Source organism: Mustela nigripes, chromosome 3 (genome assembly GCF_022355385.1).
Source record: "Mustela nigripes isolate SB6536 chromosome 3, MUSNIG.SB6536, whole genome shotgun sequence".
In the NCBI taxonomy this organism is placed as follows: domain Eukaryota; kingdom Metazoa; phylum Chordata; class Mammalia; order Carnivora; family Mustelidae; genus Mustela; species Mustela nigripes.
Window position 1 is genome coordinate 89,074,002 of NC_081559.1, and position 22,131 is coordinate 89,096,132.

General features: G+C 34.6%; 1 protein-coding gene across 1 annotated transcript in view; it reads left to right on the forward strand.

Moving 5' to 3' along the window:
• Positions 1-22,131, forward strand: part of LRP1B (LDL receptor related protein 1B) — a 2,002,169-nt gene that overhangs the window by 1,434,670 nt on the left and 545,368 nt on the right. Inside the window, exons 34-36 of the mRNA XM_059394361.1 lie at positions 12,865-13,009; positions 16,707-16,828; positions 19,063-19,194. Coding sequence (XP_059250344.1) covers positions 12,865-13,009; positions 16,707-16,828; positions 19,063-19,194 — 399 coding nt within the window. The remainder of the gene's footprint in view (positions 1-12,864; positions 13,010-16,706; positions 16,829-19,062; positions 19,195-22,131) is intronic.

The following is a 22,131-nucleotide window of genomic DNA, read 5'->3' on the forward strand; positions in this document are numbered from 1 at the left end:
TGTTCCCTGAGCGCTTTCTGTAGAGTTCCGGAGGACGGGAATACAAATGGTGGCCTCCTGGTCTCCTGCCCGGAGGAGCCAAGAGCCCGGGGCCCCACTCCTCAGTGCGTCCTCAGAGAACAGCGCCCAGTTACTCCCGTCTGCCTGACCTCTGGCTGCAGGCGGAGCTCACCGAGCCTGCGACCGGTTCAAGGTCACCCCGAGCTGTGAGCTTACTGTCGGCTCTGTCTCTGTAGCCGGCTTTCGCGTTCCAATACCCGCAAGCTCTGCGACACTCAGACACCCCCGATCCTTCTGTGACCCTGCGGGACCTGAGGCCACGCTGACCCCGCGTGGGCTTCGCCCCGTTTAGCCTCTGGAGTGATGTCCCTCAGCGGAACAGACTTTTAGAAGTCCTGATTTTGTGCACGGTTGCTCCGCAGCTTGCTGGGAGCCGGCCCCTCCCCTGGGGTCTATCTTCCCGTCGCTTTGGATTCACTTCTCCGCCGGTCCTACCTTTCAGAAAGTGGTTGTTTTTCTGTTTCCAGAATTGCTGTTCTTCTTGTCTTCGATCTGCCGATGGATTTTCAGGTGTTTGCAATCTTTAGATAAGCTATCTAGCTGATCTCCGGCTAGCTGAAGTAGTCTCAGCCTGCTACTTCTCTGCCATCTTGACTCCGCCCCCAAGAAGTTGTTTTCTTTGAACACTAATAATCTCACTTGTTTACAATTACAACTACAAACGGAAATTCTAATGTTTTATTTTTTCTACCCTAATAGGTCATCTTGCATACAACTTGGACTTGATGATCGCCTCTAGAGTGATCACCATAGGCAAATAGCATAATTCTTTTTTACTGTCAAGAGTTACACTACTAATTTCAACCAACGTCCATGCTAATGATTATGACTACTATAGAGAAGAAAAAATAATTTTCCATTTACTCTCATGGATTCTTGACTAAGAGATTCCTGGAATAAAGGGGAGATTAGCAGGAGAAAAAAATAATCTGTATGTTTATACAGAAGCCCCCAAAATATAGGAGACTGGAAATGCAGACAGATAATTGAGGCTTATTCTCATCCTTAGCTAAAGAAAGGGACAGGGGTATAGGACTTCAGACCAAGACCATTCAAAGGGGAGAAGGCAACTAATGGGAAAGTGAGAAGGGGGAATGCTTGGTAAGCAAAGGTTGCCCTCTGAAACAGAAAGTTTCTCCAATAAACAAATGATCTCTGGTATTAGCTCTCTTCATGGTACAGGCCTCCCTTCTAACATAAATGTCCCTTATAAAAGGGTAACTTATACTGTTTTCAGAGCTCCTCCTATTTCTGCTTTTTCTCAAAATAATCAGGTCAAAATAATCCCTATGACAAAGGGGTAGCACATGATGCTGTCTTTCATTAGCTGCAAGAGAAGTAGAATAAAAGCGTAGAAATACAATGCAAATCCATCCATCAGTTTGAAAAAGTAACTCCTCACACATTAGTGCTGATAATTAGTAGAAACATTTTTCTTAATTGTTTATGTAATAGAATCAGTAATTTCACGTATATTTTGATTTTCTTTTGACTCATTCATTTGTTTATTCAGTAAGGTACTGATTATTATCTTTACCATTCAAATCACTTAGCTAGTACTTCTTGTTTCATGTGAGTGGGTAGGATTTTTCCCATTTTATACAGAAGGAGACAAATATTAAGGGTCCAAGTAAGTTTCTAAGGATCACGCAGAGAGTAAATATCACTGGCAGGCATCAAAGCAGGTATGTATGACTCCAAATCACATTCTCTTACCTCCTACAGCCTTGAAAACCCTCCGTGTGAATGGCATTGGCATAAGTATGGAGGATAAGAGTTAATAAGACATAATTCCTTCCCTGAAGAATCTTACGTTTTAAATAAGGAGACATACATGTAAATTAAAAAAAGGGTTATGGGATTATGAAAGTTTTAATATCATTATACACAAATCATAAAACAAAAAGAATTTGGTGATCCACTTTCCCTTTTGACGGCAAAGCTTCCAAACAGAGGTATCACTTTAACTGCGTCTGAAAATGTGTCCATTATTCAGATAATGAGAGTCGAGGTGGTTACAGTAGTGGAGGTAAGGAAGTAAACTGAGGGCAAATGCAAAAAATGTACAGAGGTGTTGGGAAGCATCATTTTGGAGAATTATATATACTGTCAACAATATATTAACCTGTTAACTAGGATAAGAGAAAATGGAAGGAGGATACAGGTAGAACATAGTTCAAGCACAATTAAACACTTCTGTGATACAGGATGAATATTTAATATAAATGTATGCAATTAAAATGTTCCAATAGTCTGCTCTGTTATTTGAGTCTCCTCCTGCTCTGTCTCCACTCCCTGTTTTTAATGAAAACTATCTTAGGTAACATCAATTTAATTGAATAAACTCTACTTTTTTAAATTTTCTAAACACCCAAGCAAGCAGGTATTTGGAGCTCCTTTGTCTTTGTCAGTTAATTCCTCCCTCTCACTGTCATTCTCTCCATCATTGCAGGAATACTAGTTCACTGGCAACACAGTGAAGCCATCAACTTGGAAATTAAATTACCTGCCATTCTCAAGTTTTTCTCCCTATAACCTCAGACTGCCCCCTCAGCTCTCGATGAGGCAATGCTCTCAATATAACAATGAATGGAGAGTTTAGGGCCATGACTGTCAGTTCAAGGTCACAAAGGCTTCAACACAGAATTCTGGGCCGTATTCTGCAGTGCTCTCCATCCAGCCTTCACTGTCCTTCTCCAAATTCTCTTTTTAAGAAAAAAAAAAAACAAAAAACAAACAAGTATTAGCAAAGCAAAGAGACATCTAGTTCCATTACAGCCATAAGGATCAGAATTTTTACACAGGTTTCAGACAAACGATAGAGAGCTGCTCCTGCACAGAGGAGCAGCTAACAGACTGCTGCTGTAAGCAAACATATCCACGTCTGCTTGTCCAGGTGGAGGGGCGTTTCTGATTTGCAGTAGATACAATGTAAAAATGTAATGGTTCCTATATAATTGGAAATGAGAGACTCTTCTTGATTTGTAGGTATTTCTCATATTCACAGTAGTTTTAATTATTTTTCTTTACAAATAAACTGCCTTTTGATGATTTCTATACATGTTTCTGCTGAAGCGTGGTTAATCTATCCTGGAATAACTGAAGTTGATTACAATTCAGTATTCCTGGAACATGGAGCACTGGGGCAGTGATAGATCTGGTGATGGAAAATTCACCAGGCATCAAATAATGATGGCCTTTGTGCTCTGCTTAGAGGGTTGGCAGGGGAAAGCCATTGGAGAGTTTCAAGCATCAGGAGTGATATGCTTAGATTTGCATTTTGGAAAGATCACGCTAGTGTTTCCTTAGCAATGAGAGAATGACAGGTGCTGAGCCCTTGAGCTCAGCAGTTGCATTGGAAATGGAGAGGAAATAAAACATTCCTGAGATAATAAGGGTGAAGAATTAAGCGGGTTTACTCAGACTGGCTGACACTTGGGTAAGACCATGGAGGAGTGAGGGTCCAAGAGATGACTGCCTGGTTTGTACTCTGATGACTAGATGGGGGTCCAGATGATTCTGTTTTATTCTTTAATTTGAGAACCACTAATGTAGATTATCACTTAATCTCTGTATTTATTTATAGTATCCAGACACTCTGTTGTGTATTATTTTCAGGGTCCCCAGTCATCCTCTCCTCTCCAGAAGGTATTTCTCTAACTCTTTGACCAGGCTTAGAGAGCATCACTCTCTTGGCTGTGTACATATGGTTCTAATGCCTTCAGAGACAGACGTAACCAATCATCTTTCTTTCAATGGCATCTCACTCCCTGTCTTTGGAGGCCTGATGGTTCCCAGTTGCTCACCCATTCTGAAGTTCTGGAGAACAGAGTAGCTTGCATCTGGTGTCCTCCCTTTACTGATGGAGATTTTCTCTTTATCTGTAGAGTCAGTCACCAATTACAATCTGCTTTTAATCTACTACAATTTTTATAGCCTCGGTCTTTTTTTCCATTATAAAGACTTCCTTGTCTTTATAGGCTTATATCTTTTTCATTGTTTTCTTATAAATTTGGGGGTTTCAGAAGAGAGTAAAGATAATAGAATTGCCAGATAAAATACATAATACCCAGTTAAACTTGAATTTCATGTAAGTGAATATTTTTTGTAGAGGTATTTTTCAGGACATACTTATACAAAAATTAATTGTCCTTTATCTTTAACTCAGATGGAACTGGACATAATGTTGTATTTTATATTTTAAATATAAAAGGCTAGTTTTTGAAGGAATACATTTTTAAATATGGATCTCAGTAGTTCTGGTATAGTTCCATAAAGTACATATTCTGAATATTTAAAAAATAAACTATCAATTTTTATAATACATTTTAAGAAGTCAGGTTTTATTAAAACTTTAAAACTTCATAATTATAATTTTAAAATGTAATAACTGCGTGGCTCAGTGGGTTAAGCGCCTGCCTTCGGCTCAGGTCATGATCTCCGGGTCCTGGGATCGAGCCCTGCATCGGGCTTCTCCCTCTCTCTCTGCCTGCCTCTCAAAAACAAACAAACAAACAAACAAATAAATAAATAAAATGTAATAACTAAAATATATATTTCAACTGTTTTTAATTTGGGGCCAAACTTTAATTTACATTTGTCAAGTAATTTTGCATTGCTAGGTGTAGTGTTATTAGGTCTAGTGAGTATATCATTTTATGATCAGTGCTATGTAGTGGCAAGAGCACTGAAATTCGGTGGATACCAACTGAGAGTTCCCGCCATGCTTCTGCTGTGTGACCTTGGAGAAGGTCAACTTCTGAACTTCTGTTTGCTCATCTTTAACAACAGGAGGTGTATTAACACATCACTTCTCATTTATGATGATTAAATGAGACAGCCGTATTTGCTTATGATCAGAGCTTAGCAAAGGCCCTGAAACTTAGCACACTTGGGTACGATTATTTCCCTTGTCTCTCCTCTCCTCCTTTCTCTCTCTTTCTCTTGAATGAAGATTTTTAGAGACTTTATTGCAGAATCAACTTATATTTGTTATTTATGTTAATTCTTATATTACATACGTTCCTTTAATGCATCTATTAGTAAATGTATTCATTTCCTAAGGGCATATAACAAAGTCTTACAGACGGGGTGGCTTAACAGAAATTTCCTTTCTCATTATTCTTAAGTTTGAAGTCTTTAGATTAACATGTCAGCATGCTTAATATCTTCTGAGGACTGTCTCTATGACTTAAAAATGGATGTCTTCTCCTCCCTGAGTCTTCTCTGTGTATGGATATCTCTGTCCTAATTTCTCTCTCTTTCTCCCTCTCTCTTTATCTCTCCTTTTTGGATACTGATATAATTAACATACAGTATTATATTAGTCAACTTAATTACCTCTTTAAATTCCCTATTTCTTAAAAACAGTTATATTCTGAAGTCCTGGAAGTGAATACTTCAATATATGAATTTTGGGAGACACAATTTAATCCATAATGGTGGAGTAGAGATATTCATAATAACTGACATCAAGTTAAGCAAGCAGTGTTTGCATTTTGGTACTTTCTGAAGTTTCTAGTAGATTCAAATCAATAACAATGTGAGAAAGAAAAAGTGAGAGAAATACATGTGATTCTAAGTACATAGTAAAAACCAAAGTCCTTTGTGTGAGAGAGATCCTTGAAAAGTATATTTAAAAAGTGATATTTTAAAAAAGATGATATCAACAAGGAATGGAAGAGACAGCTTTATTTAAATGTTTTCTGAGTTATGACTTGTTATAGGAGACATTTTTAGGGATATTTATTTCCATAATCATTTTGCATGTATTTAGGAAACTTCTACATCATGCAAGGCACTGTGGAGAATATAAAGATGTACAAGACAGGATCCTTGTTCTCAAGAGTTTTCATCTCCGGATAAAGAGTCAAAATTAGTCCAAGTGAAAAAAAGGGAAAAGCAATAATTAAATATAAAACCATGTGATTCTATCTGTAGACAGTTTAGCATCAGTGAGAAGGAAGAGTCAATGTGGGATATCCTAGTCTGAAATACTTCCCTCAGGGTGAGGTTCTACTTGGGCAGTGAAGGGTGACGATAGTGGAATTATGGGCAGATGAAAATGGGGAAAAACAGACATAAGTAAAAAATGAAACTGTGCCTATTTTCTTCACAGCACTAATAGAAGTTTTTAGTTATTTTATTTCTTAATTTTTTTAAATTATGGTAAGAATACTTAACCTGAGGTCCATCCTCCTCACAGATTTTTAAGTGTTCAGTACAATACTATTAACTATTGGCACAATGTTGTACAGCAGATCTCTAGAATTTTCACCTTTTATGTAACTGAAACTTTTTTATACTTGTTGAAGGGCAACTCCCCATTTCCTTCTCTCCCCATCCCCTGACAGCACCATTCTGTTCTGTTTGTGAGTTTGATTAGCTTAAATGCCTCAAATAAGTGGAATCATGAGGTATTTGTCCTTCTATGACCGGCTAATTTTATGTAGTGTGATGTCCTCAAGGTTCATCCATGTTGCTGTATATGGCAAAATCTTTTTTCTTTTTAAAGATTTAATTTTGTTAGAGCAGTTTTAGAGCAAAATTAAGAAGAAAATACTGAGATTTCCTATGTACCACCTATATCCTTACATTGATAGCCTCCCCATTATCAACGTTCTCTACCAGAATATTTCCTTTTTTATCAAGGCTGTTATCAAGGGTGAATTGTATGTATGTACCACATTTTCTTTAACAATTCATCTTTCAGTAGACATTTAGTTTGTGTCTGTATCTTTGCTCTAATGAATTATGCTGCAATTAACATTGGGTTGTTAATATCTCTTTGATATACTGATGTCAGGTTCTTTGAATATATACTCAGATATGTGGATTGCTAGGTCATGAAATAGTTTTATTTTTAATTTTTTGAGGAACCTCCATACTATTTCTATAGTGGCTCTGCCATTTTATATTTCCTGCAGCAGTGTGTGTGCAAGTGTTCCAGTTTCTCTATAACCTTGCTAGCATTGCTATCTTTTTTTTTTTTTTAAATTATAGCCAACTTCACAAGTGTGAAGTGATATTTCATTATGGTTTTGATTTGCATTTCCTTGATTATCGGTTATGTTGAGCATCTCCTCATATACATGTGGGCCATTTACATGTTTTCTTTAGAAAAATGTTTATTCAAGTCCTTTGCTTATTTTCAATCAATTTATCTATTTATTTTTTGCTGTTGATTTGTAGGAATTAAAGTTGTTTCTTTCCTGTTTATGTATCTTTCTCCATCACCAGAACATAGTGTCTATAAAAGCAGACATTGTCTTTTGTTTTCCTGCTATCTACATAGTACTTTATAAATATAATAAATGCTCAATATTAGTTGAAAAATGAATGAATAAATTAATATTGTGAGGTGGTAGGCATGGATGTAGCATGTCCTAGAGAGAAGACAGAAAGACATCTTAGTAGGTGGAATCAATTCAGATTATGTCATGATTTAAAAACCTGGTAAGGGATTTTAAATTTGAGGCAGTATATAATCAGGAAATTTGAAGAATCTTGAGCAAGAATTAGGATTGATGAATAGTATGTTTGTAGAGGACTGCAACAACCTAGAATAGTTTTTCTGATTTATCTGTGATTCTAGCTTCATTCTGGTCACTACTGAGAAGACTGATATCTGATTGGTCATAGTCTTTCCTGGGCACAAGTTTCTTTGATCATGGTTCTCAAGGATATGGTTTTATCTGTTTTGCCTTTTCTCCCATTTATTTGGCAACTCTCTACTGCCCCATCAGCTGGTTATCCTCAGAGACTTTTTTTATATAGACAAGGCATGGCTTTGTGTTACTCCTAGAAGCTCCTCCTGCCCTGAAACTGTAATCTAGATAAAGTTATATGGCCACCTCTATTGACCAGAAGGCTGCAAAAGACTGTGCTTGGCATTTTGAATGTTGCCTGTGGAAATTATTCTTCTTTAGCAGTGTTGACAGGGAAGACAGTGACTTTGGGGTAAACAACATAAAGTCTGACATAGATTGACTACCTTCTCATGGATAAGGATAGGCTTTTCTTTTACAAAAAATCTGTGTTTTGTGTGTGTGTGTGTGTGTATGTATGTAGACATAAGTCTCTAACTCCTTAAATACCAAAGAGTAGATTGCTGATCATACAGTAAGAGTATTTTCAATTTTGTAAGAAACCACCAAATATTCTTCCAAAATAGGTGTACCATTTTACATGCTTATCAGCATTGAATGAGAGTTCTTATGGTTCACATTCTCACTGGTGGTGTCAGTGATTTTTAGCCATTTTAATAGGTGTCTAGTTGTATCTAATTGTTATGTTACTTTGCATTTCTCTTATGACATATGACGCAGAGCATCTTTTTCATATGCATATTTTCCATCTGCATATCTTCTATGATGAAGTGTCAATGTCTTTGGCCCATTTTTAAAAATTGGGTGATTCATTTTATTATTGTTGAATTTTATGAGTTCTTTGTATATTTTTGAGAATGGTCCTTTATCAGATGTACATTTGTAAGTATTCTGTCCGTCTGTGGCTTGTCTTCTAAGTACTGATATTTTCTTTTGCAAAGAAATTCTAATTTTAATAAGTCTACTTTATCAATTATTTATTTCATGGGTTATGTCTCTGATGTTGAAACTGAAAAGGCATCATCTAGGTTTCTCCTGTTATCTTTTGAGTCTCATAATTTTACACTTTACATTTAGATTCATGTTCCATTTTGAGTTAATTTTTGTGAAGGGTATAAGGTCTGTATCTAGATTCACTCTTTTGTATGTGGACACCCACCCGTTCCAGCACCATTTCTTTAAGAGACTGTCTTTGCTCCATTGCATTGCCTTTGCTCCTTTGCCAAAAACCAGATGACTATATTTATAGGGGTATATTTCTGGACTGTCTATTCTGTTCCATTGATCTGTTTGTCTATTCTTCTACCAGTACCATATTGTCTTACTTACTGTAACTTTTTAGTAATTTCTGAAGTTGGATATTGTCAGTCCTTCAACCCTCTTCTCCATTTCATTCATTTTTGAGAAATATCTGCCAAACACATATGTATGAATAGATTGTCTGTCAGTTGTTCTTTCAAGTAAAGAACGGTATTCTATGGGGACATCTGAGTGGCTCAGTTGGTTAAGCGGCTGCCTTTGGCTCAGGTCATGATCCTGGGGTCTAGCATCGATTCCTGCACCAGGCTCCCTGCTCAGTGGAAAGCCTGCTTTCTCCCTCTCCCTCTGCCTGCTGCTCCCTCTGCTTGTGCAAGCTTTCTCTCTGTGTGTCAAATAAATAAGTAAAATCTTAAAAAAAAAAATGGTAGTCTATGAAAAAAACTAGCTAATTTTCAAAAAAAAAAAAAAAGAAAGAAAGAAAAGAGGGGGAAAAGACAAGGAAAAGAGAGAGGTAAATCAGGAAACAGACTCTTAACTATAGAGAACAGAGGGTTACTGGAGGGGAGGTATGTGGAAGGATGGGTTAATTGGTGATGAGTTTTAAAGAGGGCCCATGTAGTAATGAGTACTGCGTATTGTATGTAAATGATGAATCATTCAATTCTACACCTGAAACTAATACTGCACTGTATGTTAACTGATTGGAATATAAATAAAAACTTAAAGAGAAAAAAGCTAATTTTTCTTGCAGCTTAAGCAATCTCATAAATACATTTCTTCCAGACAATTATACTTTAGTGTAGTGCAGAATGCTTTATGCACACTTCCCATTTTGCCACACAGAATATTAAAAAGACATGTGCTGAAGGATCAAGATTTAATAAAATTAATGCTTTTACTGTTCAGTTAATGACACCCTTATGTAAAACTGGCTGATTTTTTTTTTTTTTCCTGTAAATGCATAGCAGTGGAGAATCCAGTGATTCCTTGTCAGATTTGTGATGCTGGCTATGTGATGTTTAAGACTAAGAGTCAACTTGTCCTTCCTTTTTTACCATGTTATCTATTTGCCTTTTCCTCTGTATTATGGAAGATTTTCTCAACCATGTATTTTTTAATGTCCTAAGAGTTTGTCTTTCATTGTTCCTTGTTTCAGCATCTTTAATTTTTCTAGAACAAGACATGATTTGAATACCTTTGATAATTTTTTAAGATTTTTTTTTAATTATGGTTATGTGTCTTTATGTCTGTCTAAGTGTTTATTTTTTACTCTACTGGCTTTTTTCATTGAACTGGAGATTCTTGATTTCTCATAATGTCTAACAAAATAGAGCTGGGTGTCTATCATGGGTTTCCTCCTCCTTCATGAAAATAAAAATATTTTTTTTCCATATCTTTTTGGGGAGGGGATTTCTCATTGGGAGCTCTGCATAGAATTGGACACTGTGCTTGCAGATTTTGCTTTTTTGGAGAGCTAGGGGTCAGATTTTGGGTCCCCCAATGCTAAAATGAAGAGAACATTATTCAGGGCATCAAACTTCATATTCCAAACCTCTTTGCTGAGCATTTTTAAAAAGAGCTATGGTTATATATTTAATTGAGACTTCTATCAGTTACTAAACCTCTGTAAACTCAGTGCAAGGGTTTGGGGAGATGGTGATAGTAGGTGATATTACATATAAAAATATCTTCACTTGATTATTCTATTTTTAGCTTTTATTAACACTCCCATTGTATTATTTACAAGCTGAAATCAAGGTCATCCCGAGTTCTATGGAAAGGGATTAAAAATCAGATTTTATTTTATCTTATTTTTTTTTCATTGGAGTATAATAAAATTGAGTGATGAATGAATGAAAATTGAGAGTGAGAAAAAAATCATGATCCAGGTTGCAACTTAGCCTATTTGCCCATTTTCCCATTTCCACTTATATACCATCTTTTATACATTACTCATATGCCCCAACTCTGTTGTTTATTTTATGAGTTTATACATGGGTTTTTCTGCTTTGTGTTTCTGTATTTCTATCACAGTGACATATTGTAAGAATTGAAAGGGAACACACATGTATCCAGTCTAATTTACTATACGGTACAACTTTTAATAAAGTCTCTACAGTAAAAGTCTTTTTTTTTAAAAGATTTTATTTATTTATCTGATAGAGAAAAACACAGTCAAAGAGGGAATACAAGCAGGGAGAGTGGGAGAGGGAGAAGCAAGCTTCCTGCTGAGCAGGGATCCCAATATGGGGCTTGATCCCAGGACCCTGGGATCATGACCTGAGCAGAAGGCAGACGCTTAACAACTGAGCCACCCAGGCACCCCTACAGTAAAAAGTCTTTACTCATTTTCTTCACAGGAAATTTTTCTGGTCTTATTATGTCAATTCAGGAGTGTAAACCAAAACCTACATGAGTGGGCTACTCACTAATCATATGCACTTAGATTAGTGAGTATATATATATAGATATATATCTATATATATATCTATGTAAGAGAGAGAAAACTAAACATCTATCAATGAAAGAGGACATTAGAGTTAATTTAATACCATGGGCTCTAAAACTAGGGTTTGTTCTATAATTTGAGGCTCCTATTTATCGTATGACCTAGGGAAAACTATTTAACCTCATTTTGTCTCAGTGTTTTTCGGCAAAATGGTTTAATAATAGTAGTAGTTACCTAATAAAATTGTTGTGAAGATTAAATGAAGTAATCTGTAGTGTTTAGAATTGTGCATTGTACAAAATCAAATTCGGTAAGGGATTATCATTGTTGATGTCTGTATTACTCTCCTTGCGATATCTGAAACTAGGCTTTGGTTCAGTCTAAATATAGTAGAATTTGAATAAGAATAAATGTATGGTGAAAGAAAAGATTATTTTGTTTTGTTCATACAATTAAATAACCTTTAACTTCTAGGTAGAAATTGAGGTGGTCCCAATTGTGAGTAATTAGCTTTTTCAAGAAAAGTCTAAATTGTTCAAAACCTTTATAATTATGAACTTTATTTTGAATTATTGCCTTTCTTAAAATTATTGCCTTTCTAAAAATTTATGTGTTCAGTATGGAGTCTTAGAAAGAACCAAATTATGGAGATAGGAAGACCAAATATATAAATTTGATTAAGATAGTTAATCTCTATGAATCTTAGATGTTTCATCTATAAAATGAGAATGTTAATAGATTCTTTCTAGTTTTGGTATAATAATTTGAAATAAAATAATAATAAATGTATCATTTTCATCAGCATGCTAGCTTCCTTAAGGTCAAGACTCTTTTTTTTTTTTTTTTTTAAATCTGTGGCACATTGCAGTGTCTCTTCTAAGAGAAATATCCAATACATGCACTCCACAAAAAATATTCAATACATGCACTCAACACACACACTGAGCAGTTTACATTATTAAAATTTTGAAGAGAGGGGCATGAGCCATGCAAAAAAATAAAAGATGTTACTATGAGGAATTCAGTAGTAGGGAGTACAAATTATTAAAAGTTTCCATATTGCAAACTAAGAGTATAGTCTTTTTTTTTTTTTATAAGTTTTGCTTGGATATTTGGTTGGATTTTGCTGTTCATTTACAGATATAATACAGTACTACTGTGATCATGTTTAAGTATGTAAATAATATAATCTGAATTCTATATTAATTCGAATATGCTTTTATTTATATGGTGTGTGAAATTTTCTTTTAAGAAAAAGAAAAGTTAAGGCAAGAGCCTCTAATTGGGGAGGAGGGAGGAAAATTTAAACAATAATATATTACTGTGGTTTGTATTTTTAAAAGAGTGAGAGTGATTTCATTGTTTCCCTTAGAAACAGAATTTGGGAATATAACAAAAGAAATCAAAAGTATTATACTTTAATAGCTGTTTATATTATTTAATAAGATGAATATCTTTTTCATAGAAGAAATCTTTTCACTTTTACAGATAAGAAACTGTGGTGGGCAGACCAAAACTTAGCTCAGCTGGGAACCTGCAGCAAAAGAGATGGAAGAAACCCCACTGTCCTGCGAAATAAGACTTCTGGGGTTGTTCATATGAAAGTGTATGATAAAGAAGCACAGCAAGGCAAGTCACACTGTAATGAATTTGTGCCACTTTTTGAATATATAATGTTCTCTTCTTTTCATATTATTTTCTCAATTCAACAAGTGAAAGGTTTGTATTTTGCTTCTAGTTTAAAAAATATAAATAAATAAGGAGCAAATGCTCCTTATTACTGCAGAAGAAATGCCCTTAACATAAGGTATATAATGAGTTTTCAAAACGTTAGCAAGAGCTCCCAAGGAATCTTAATTTGTCAGGTCTTCAAAGAGGTCTTATCTAGTTCTTGATTTAAAAATGTAAGAATGAGAAAAATAAATCCCAGCCAGAAACAGACAGTGTATAATTAAGCCCCAAAACTGAATGAATGAGGGGACTTCAAATGGACTATGTCAACGTAAGAATTTTGCATCCAAAAGCACTGCATTGTTTGGCTCTAAGCATTTTGCTTTTTTGTTTTTGCTTGTCCAAATGGTGTGCAGTGAAATGGAGTGAGAGAAGGAACAGATGGTTTACATAGGTGGACTTGTCACATTGCCCAAATTGGCAATTACTTTAGTGATGCCAGCCAGGACAGCCCCACACCTGCTAGTCCTTTCTTAGTTTTTGCTTCATGACCCATGACATTAGCAGAACTCTTTTCTTAGAAAAAATATTTTTCTGTATTTTACTTTCTTACTTTAGTCTCTGCTATGGAAATCCTTAGCTTCACATACTTTTCTTCTTAGGAAAAACATTCAAGAAAATGTAAAGGAATTTTCATCTGAAGGATCTGGGCATATAGACCAAAGCAGAGAACAGTAGAGACATAATTAGTGAACCAAGAGGATCACTAATTCTGAAGATAGGTAACAAACATCAATTGACAGAATTTATTGGCAATACCAATTGGGAGCCATACCTGCACATCCAGACATAAAAGGAAGACCAGATTCATGGTTGCCTTCCCTGGACAGAGCATGGGTCAAATTCTAGTATGAAATCATTCCTGAAATTTCATGGAAAAAAAAAAAAAAGAAAGAAAATAATTGCTTTAACAAACAAACAAATAATTAAGTGATTACTGGACTTCTTTCATGGTTTAGAAGACACTAATACCTGTACTTTATGCAAAAATCTGTATTCGCTCTCTGATTTAAAAAAATAACAATAATAATTTTTAAAGTCTTATTTATTTATTTTTTAGAGAGGGAGATGGGGGACAGAGAGAGAGAGAGGATCTCACGGCGGCTCCACCCCTAGTGGGGAGCCTACACGAAACCAGATCTCACAACCCTGAGATCATTACCTGACCCAAAATCCAGAGTCTGGGCTTAACAGACTGTGAGCCAACTAGGTGCCCCTCTGACATTTAAAAAATATATATATATAATAATGAACAGGAGCATTTTGACTAGCAAATCTGTAATCAAAATAATTTTTCTGGCATTCAAGCCATAGGGAATAGATTATATCATTGAGAATAAAACATTGGTACTCAATAAATAAAATACCATGACATTTTTTGTGGATTTTAATAGAATATATTTGCAAAGTATAAAAGCTTATAGTACTGTGGTAAACTTTAGTTCATAGTCTGTACTTAATGTGATTATATCTGAAACCGCATTAGAAAATACAACAGAGGGAGAGATATATTGTTTCCAAACAGGACATTGAAAAATTTATTCCTTCTTTTTCAAAATATGAAAAAAGCACATGGTTTGCTTGATATTGTAAATTAATATAATTTATAGTGTTTTCCCAGATACAACACCAAAACGTTTATTGGAGGAAAACTTTCTTGTATTATGTTTGGCTCACTTTTTTACTCAAGCTAACAAAATTTTCCTCATCTTGTAAATGTTTAATCCTACAGGTAGATTTGAGTATTTTACATGTTGTGAAAATATTCCTAACTTGACGAGGACCTGTAATACTTGGGAATTAATTGTATAATATGACTAAGCTTAAAATTCAGTACAAATACTATTTTTACTAAAAGAATGTGCTGATGAAAGCATCTGTATTAGAGAGAATCACATTAACAGAATCATGGCAGGTACCTTAAAAGCTTCATTAGTATGAAATATGAGCAATTTGGAATTATTTAAGGTGTTAACATTACTACCTCTTTGATTTCAAAGTACAATTAGCTACTTCATTTATCACTTTTGATGTAGATCACTAGAGAGCTGAGACTTCTCGTTAGTCAAGTGGACTCTCTACCTCCACTGGGGAATTGGGGCATGAAGTTTGAACATCAGTCTCATTGCAGAATATTAAGCCAAGCTGGTATTTCAAATGTACCAGATAATCACTACCTAAATTACTGTCTTTAAAACCATTCTAATATTTTTTCCTACATCAATTCATTGTTTGTTAGGCAAAGATACTTATTGCAAATAGAAATCTCCCAAGTTGAGCGTATTTCACACTTCAAAAGTGACAGAACTCACTACAGCTTCAATTGAACAATTAAATCCCATCAGACTATTTTGAATTCAGGAGATGAGAAATAATGAGCTGCATTGGTATTTTGAATTTTCCATAGAGCACTATTGATATATACCTTTCATCACGCTTTGTAATTCTCACTGGATTTACTGCACTTCGTATTAGAGCTTGAACATCCAGTAAACGGTACTGCATGTCCTCGAATAATAAAAATGTTGTAAAAATGGGATATTTAATGAACTTGCTGGATAAGACTGTAAATTTCTTAACGTCACACTACCGGCTTTAATTAGCACATTGGGCCTAGTAAATTCAATGGAACATCTTTATAGAATGCCTACCTGTGATTACCTGACTAATATTTGTCATTGCTGCTACACAGGAATAAGTTGAATTAATATGCCAATTAATTAGATGACTCTTACGGGTGTGTTTTAAATATATTTTGGGAGAATTATGTTCCTAGGATTAGCAAAATTTATTTCCTTGCTTTATAAATTATTTAAATATGTATATACCTCCTTTCTTTTAATGGCATAATTTTCACATTGAGTTAGTAGTAAAATTAACAGCTATTTATTTGACACATTTGGATAAAATATTCTTGAAAAGAAAGTAACTATAGAGTTGAAATGAAATATCATAATAAAAATCATAATACAATATTTCCTAGTTTCTGTGATCTTAAAATATTGCCAGTCTGACAGCATTCATGACAAACCAATTTCACTTGCTTTTCTGTAGCCCTGAATCTTCTCATGCTTTGTCATTTGCTTTTTAAAAAACTTTTTCTAATTATTTATTTTAAAATTTATTTTTTGAGATCTAATTGACATATAAAATTACTTAAGTTTAAGGTATATAAAGGGCTGATCTGATACATTTATATATTACAATATGATTACCACCTTAGCATTAGCTAACCCCTCTATCACATCATATATTATCATTTTTTTTTTGTGGTGGGAATAATTAAGATCTAGTCTCTAAGCAACTTTGAATTGTAATCAAAGTTTAATTGATACTATAAATTAATTATAGTATTGCTGTGGATAATCACTCTGCCACACATCAGACCTCCATTTACGTTTTTTGGGTAGGCAGACTTCAACTGCAATATGCCATTTCAAATTATTCAAGACAGTAAAACATCATACTAATCTCTATGAAGCAGCTGCATTTATAAATCAACAAAAGTATAAATATTTGTTCAAATTATTGTTATTGAATGATACTCTTTTTATTTTTCTTAAATATTTCTTTTGCTTGTTTTCCTCCTATGCAGGCAGCAATTCTTGCCAACTAAATAATGGCGGATGCTCTCAACTTTGTTTACCAACATCTGAAACCACAAGGACTTGCATGTGTACAGTGGGATATTATCTCCAAAAGAACCGCATGTCATGTCAAGGTATAAGATCTTGGAAAATTTAATTCTGATGCATTTATTTTATCAATGCAAATTTTAGGCAACAAAAATTAGTTTAAAAATAGAAAAAATAATATTAGTGTCTTATTAGAACAATGGTTCACTGCTTAGTCTCATATATGTAAGATTGTTACTATCTAAAAAGTTTTAAGTATTATTGCTCTTTAAAGGTTATAATTAGTTATTTTCCAGAACTGCAGTTTATTATCAAACTTTTAACCAAGCCCAGTAGAAACTACTTTCAACTTGAATAAGCAAGGGCTGAAGTAAAAAGCAGTGACTGGTTACTATTACGATTCAATCTGAATTCAGTTATTCTTTTACCTGTTTGAAAAAAAAATACAAGAGAAGTGGTGAGGGCTTAGATTTGCTTAGCTGAGAGAGAAGATCATTGCCAAAGAACTAAAACCTAAAACACCCATCTTCCTATTTCACATTTCATAGATTCTAGTTCTTAGTTCCAAAGAAATTTGATTCTAGAATGATCTTTTTATCCAATGATCATGACTTAATTTTAGTAAAAAACAGGTTTAAACCTGGGTGGTACAGTCAGTTAAGCCTCTGACTCTTGGTTTTGGCTCAGGTTGTGATCTGAAGGCCATGGAATCTAGCTAGCATCCAGCTCCATGCCCTCTGTCCCCACCCGCACACGTGCATGCCCACTCTCTCTCTCTCAAGTAAATAAATCTTAAAAAAGAAAAAGAAGAAGAAGATGAACTCCTTTCCCCCGCTTCTAGAAGAATCAAATTGAATCTTTTACTTACCTCTTGCAAAAAAAAAAAAAAAAAAAGTTCAGAAAATATGTGCCGAAAAACATGTTCTGACGTATTAGAAAAATTCATAAGTATCAGGATGCAGACTTCTGGTAGTCAGCTTTTATGTCTGTGCATATTTTAGAACATACTTTTGAAGCTACAACAGCAAGGTATTAGCAAAAATTAACTACTTGGTATGCTTTTAGTGTTCAAAATGATTTAAGAAGAATAACTTTATTAGAAAACTAACAGCTCTGATCCATTCTTCTGTTGATGGACATCTAGGTTCTTTCCATAGTTTGGCTATTGTGGACATTGCTGCTATAAACATTCGGGTACACGTGCCCCTTTGGATCACTACGTTTGTATCTTTAGGGTAAATACCCAATAGTGCAATTGCTGGGTCATAGGGCAGTTCTATTTTCAACATTTTGAGGAACCTCCATGCTGTTTTCCAGAGAGGTTGCACCAGCTTGCATTCCCACCAACAGTGTAGGAGGGTTCCCCTTTCTCCGCATCCTCGCCAGCATCTGTCATTTCCTGACTTGTTGATTTTAGCCATTCTGACTGGTGTGACAACATGGATGGAACTAGAGCGTATCATGCTTAGCGAAATAAGTCAAGCGGAGAAAGACAACTATCATATGATCTCCCTGATATGAGGAAGTGGTGATGCAACATGGGGGCTTAAGTGGGTACGAGAAGAATAAATGAAAGAAAATGGGATTGGGAGGGAGACAAACCATAAGTGACTCTTAATCTCACAAAACAAACTGAGGGTTGCTGGGGGGAGGGGGTTTGGGAGAAGAGGGTGGGATTATGGACATTGGGGAGGGTATGTGCTTTGGTGAGTGCTGTGAAGTGTGTAAACCTGGTGATTCACAGACCTGTACCCCTGGGGATAAAAATATATGTTTATAAAAAATAAAAAACTATACTTAAAAAAAAAAGAAAACTAACAACTCTGTAGCTATGTAAAATCATATATACTCTCAAAGTTTATTATCATATATAAGCAATAAGATAAGGGTATTAGAAAAAAGGGAGTGAATTTTGGGTTGTGAGGCCAGGTATGTTTTCCAAAATTACCTGCCTCTGTGTTTATGAAAGTATGGTTCCCAGACCAGTAGTGCCATCACTACCTGGAAACTTTCCAAAAATTCAAATTATCAGGCCTCTGGGTTGGGGACCTTGTGTTTTAACAAGTCCTCTAGAACATTCTGATGCATACTCAAATTTGAGAGCCACTAATCTATTTACCTTTCAACTAGTCAGAAATGTAGTATTCAGTTAAACATTTTTAAAAGGCTAAGGAACATGTTCTATGAAAAAATTAAGACTGAAATGATGTTAGTAGAATGATTTTAATTTTAAATATTCACTTGGGGCTTTTTTCTCTTTTTTCTTTTCTTTTCTTTCTTTCTTTTTCTTTTTCTTTTTTTTTTTTTTTTTTTCAATTAGGTATAGAGTCATTTCTTATGTACTCTGTTCATGAAGGAATCAGGGGAATACCTCTGGAACCAACTGACAAAATGGATGCTTTGATGCCTATATCAGGAACTTCATTTGCTGTTGGGATAGATTTCCATGCAGGTAAATAGTTTTTTATTCATGATTTATGTATGATGTTTTTACTTGATTTATTATGCCTGATGGCAGTATAACCTTTCCCTCTGTACTCTGATAGTCAAGATGTGGAATAAGAAAGCAAATTAGTAATGAATATTTAAGCCTAATACAAATTGTTCTAAGTATGTTTTCCTGAAAAAAATCAAGTAAAAATTTCCTAAAGTATAGCATTAAATTGCAGGGACATTAAAATGCCACAATTGGCATTTGGTTTCTTCATTTTTATTGTAATTTTTAAAATGACACTTTTACTTTTATTCAATTATGGATATAAAGATATACAAAACATTTTGATTGACTATATATGTAAAACACAATATAATTTAAAACATTTTAAGAATAATTATCTATTCTAATATAGATAGTAGCAAACGAATTCCAAATAAGTGAACAATTATAAATGCTGTGTCATTTAAATTACTTTTGAATATGGTATGTATTATTTTGGAGTCAGATTTTATCTTATCATCTTGTTTTAGCAAATATTGAAAAAAGATCAGACATTGACATTTCCCTGTAGCTAATATAAATGTCTGATTGGAAATTGATGGTAGACACTGCCCAATATATTGAAGAAAATGTGTGTGTGTGTGTGTGTGTGTGTGTGCGCGCGCGCGCGTGCTAATTGCTAAGTTCAGACATAGTATAAGCATTAGATATACTTTTTGGATTTATACTTAGATCTATAATTCTATACTTGTGTGTCTAAACTTATAAAAGCAAATTTCTCTACCTCTCCTTGAGCTAAATCATATGCTTCCCATATTAAGGTTTTAGTGCTGAAGATGTACATATATGTTTGCAGTATTTTTTCAGTACTTGTGAAGAGTTCATTTTATCTAATGTTAAAAAGCAGATAGTTCTTTGATTTATAATCTTAAAAACATCTTTACGCATCAGCATGTGGAATTTTGGTTGTAAGCTTCTCCCTCCCCCTCAGCTGATTAAACACATTTTGTTTAATCATGTGTTAATGAAATTCCTGGCTACAATATAATGAATTACTGGGGATCTTCACAAATATTTCAAAGATGACTTTTCTTAAGTAAATTTTGTATCAAATGTTTTGTATCAAATGTTTGTGTCAAATGGAATCATATACAGGCCAAACTTCCTACATTTTAAAAAGGACCTTTCTTAAAAGGAAATTCAGACAAATATAGTATATTTTTTTGAGCAATATGTAAATTTTGCCAAAATCACAATGTGATTTTTGATCAAGCAAGGCTATTTGATCAAACCTCATTATACACGGAAGGCTCACTATCCTACCATGCATAATCTACCCTCCCTTTTAATTACATGCATCTTATTCTTTAGAATTTCATCATATAGGATTTAGTCAGTGCAAAACTAAAAAAACTTGAACTTCTTGAAAAGATGTCATGTATATATGCATATATTTTTTATAAGTACACATAATCCCTTGTTTCAGCTGTTATCACATATTTGATTCTTTTAAAGACTTCATAATGATTTTTGGAAGTATGTGAAAATTTCTATGTGATATGATATTAAAACATTTGGTGTTGTAAATGTCCTGGTTAGATCATTAGTAAATCTCTCTTTTCTTAAGGGTAAACTGATTATTTGCATAAATTGAATTCATTCTCTGAGGCTTTATAGTGGCCGCAAAATGGTTAAGTTTCGTAGAATGTACCACGACAGAGGATATTTTTATTTGCAAAGAGTAGTACACTCTCTATTTCTAGCTTTCCAATAATAATATCATTATAAACTTATTTTGCATCAACGTAGTTTTTCCCCAGAGAAATTCCTGGTTGTTAGTCAAAACTTTGTATTCTTTATATCATATCTTCCATATTTTTAAATTCAATTCATAGGAAGAAATTGTCTTTAGAAAATCTTTTTCCTCTTAATGTATAAGGATGTAGGCATATAGAATAATCATATAAAATTAGAATGTTCAAGAATGTATCTAAATCCCTATTGTTCATCAGAAGACAGCAATGCAAAACTTACTTTGAAAACAGAGGGTTGGAGACCTGGGGGCAGGAAAACATATAATAGGAATAGGCAAGACTTTTGCAACAACTCGGATTCTGGTGCCAGTTCACCCTCTTACTACCCCGTGATGTCAGTTACTTGATATTCCTGAGGCTCAGCTGCCTCACTTTATGGGGTATGGGAATATTAAGATTAATGTATGCAAATGCTTGGCCCAGTGCTTGATATATATGGGAGCTGTGAAAATAGTAGTGATACCTAATAATAGAAAGTACTAAATTGTAAAAATACACATATGTGATATGTATATGTAATATGTATGTATGTACACATGTGCCCTGGAAGCTGTATTTCAGCTTGTAATTAGAGAAGATTTCCTTTTCTGTTCTCTTGACTACATTATACTTTCTGTTCAGCAATCTGTATAGAACAGTTGTTTCTTAACTTCTTCGGTACAGAGAGAGTAGTTTAGTAAAATTCCGTAGTAAAGATGGATTTAATTATGATGATAATGAACAGCAGGGAGAGTAGATATTTTGGTTATTTGTTTTTGTTTTTTACAGATCAAGAGAGAGATCACAAGTAGGCAGAGAGGCAGGCAGGCAGAGAGGGGGGGTAGGAAGCAGGCTCCCCGCTGAGCAGAGAGCCTGATGCAGGACTTGATCCCAGGACCCAAGATCATGACCTGAGCCGAAGGCAGAGGCTTAACCCACTGAGCCACCTAGGTGCCTCAAGCAGATATTTAAACATTAAAAATATCACCAGCAATTTGAAGTCATTAAATGTAAACCTAGGGGCCAGCAGACAGTATATAGATAAGGAACCAAGTAAAATACTAGTGATGATGATGGCAGTGGTGGTAATAAGAACCTCCAACCACTTCTGTGCATGCCTTTTATGCTTTGGTCTATTTCACAATCCGGTCCTTTACTA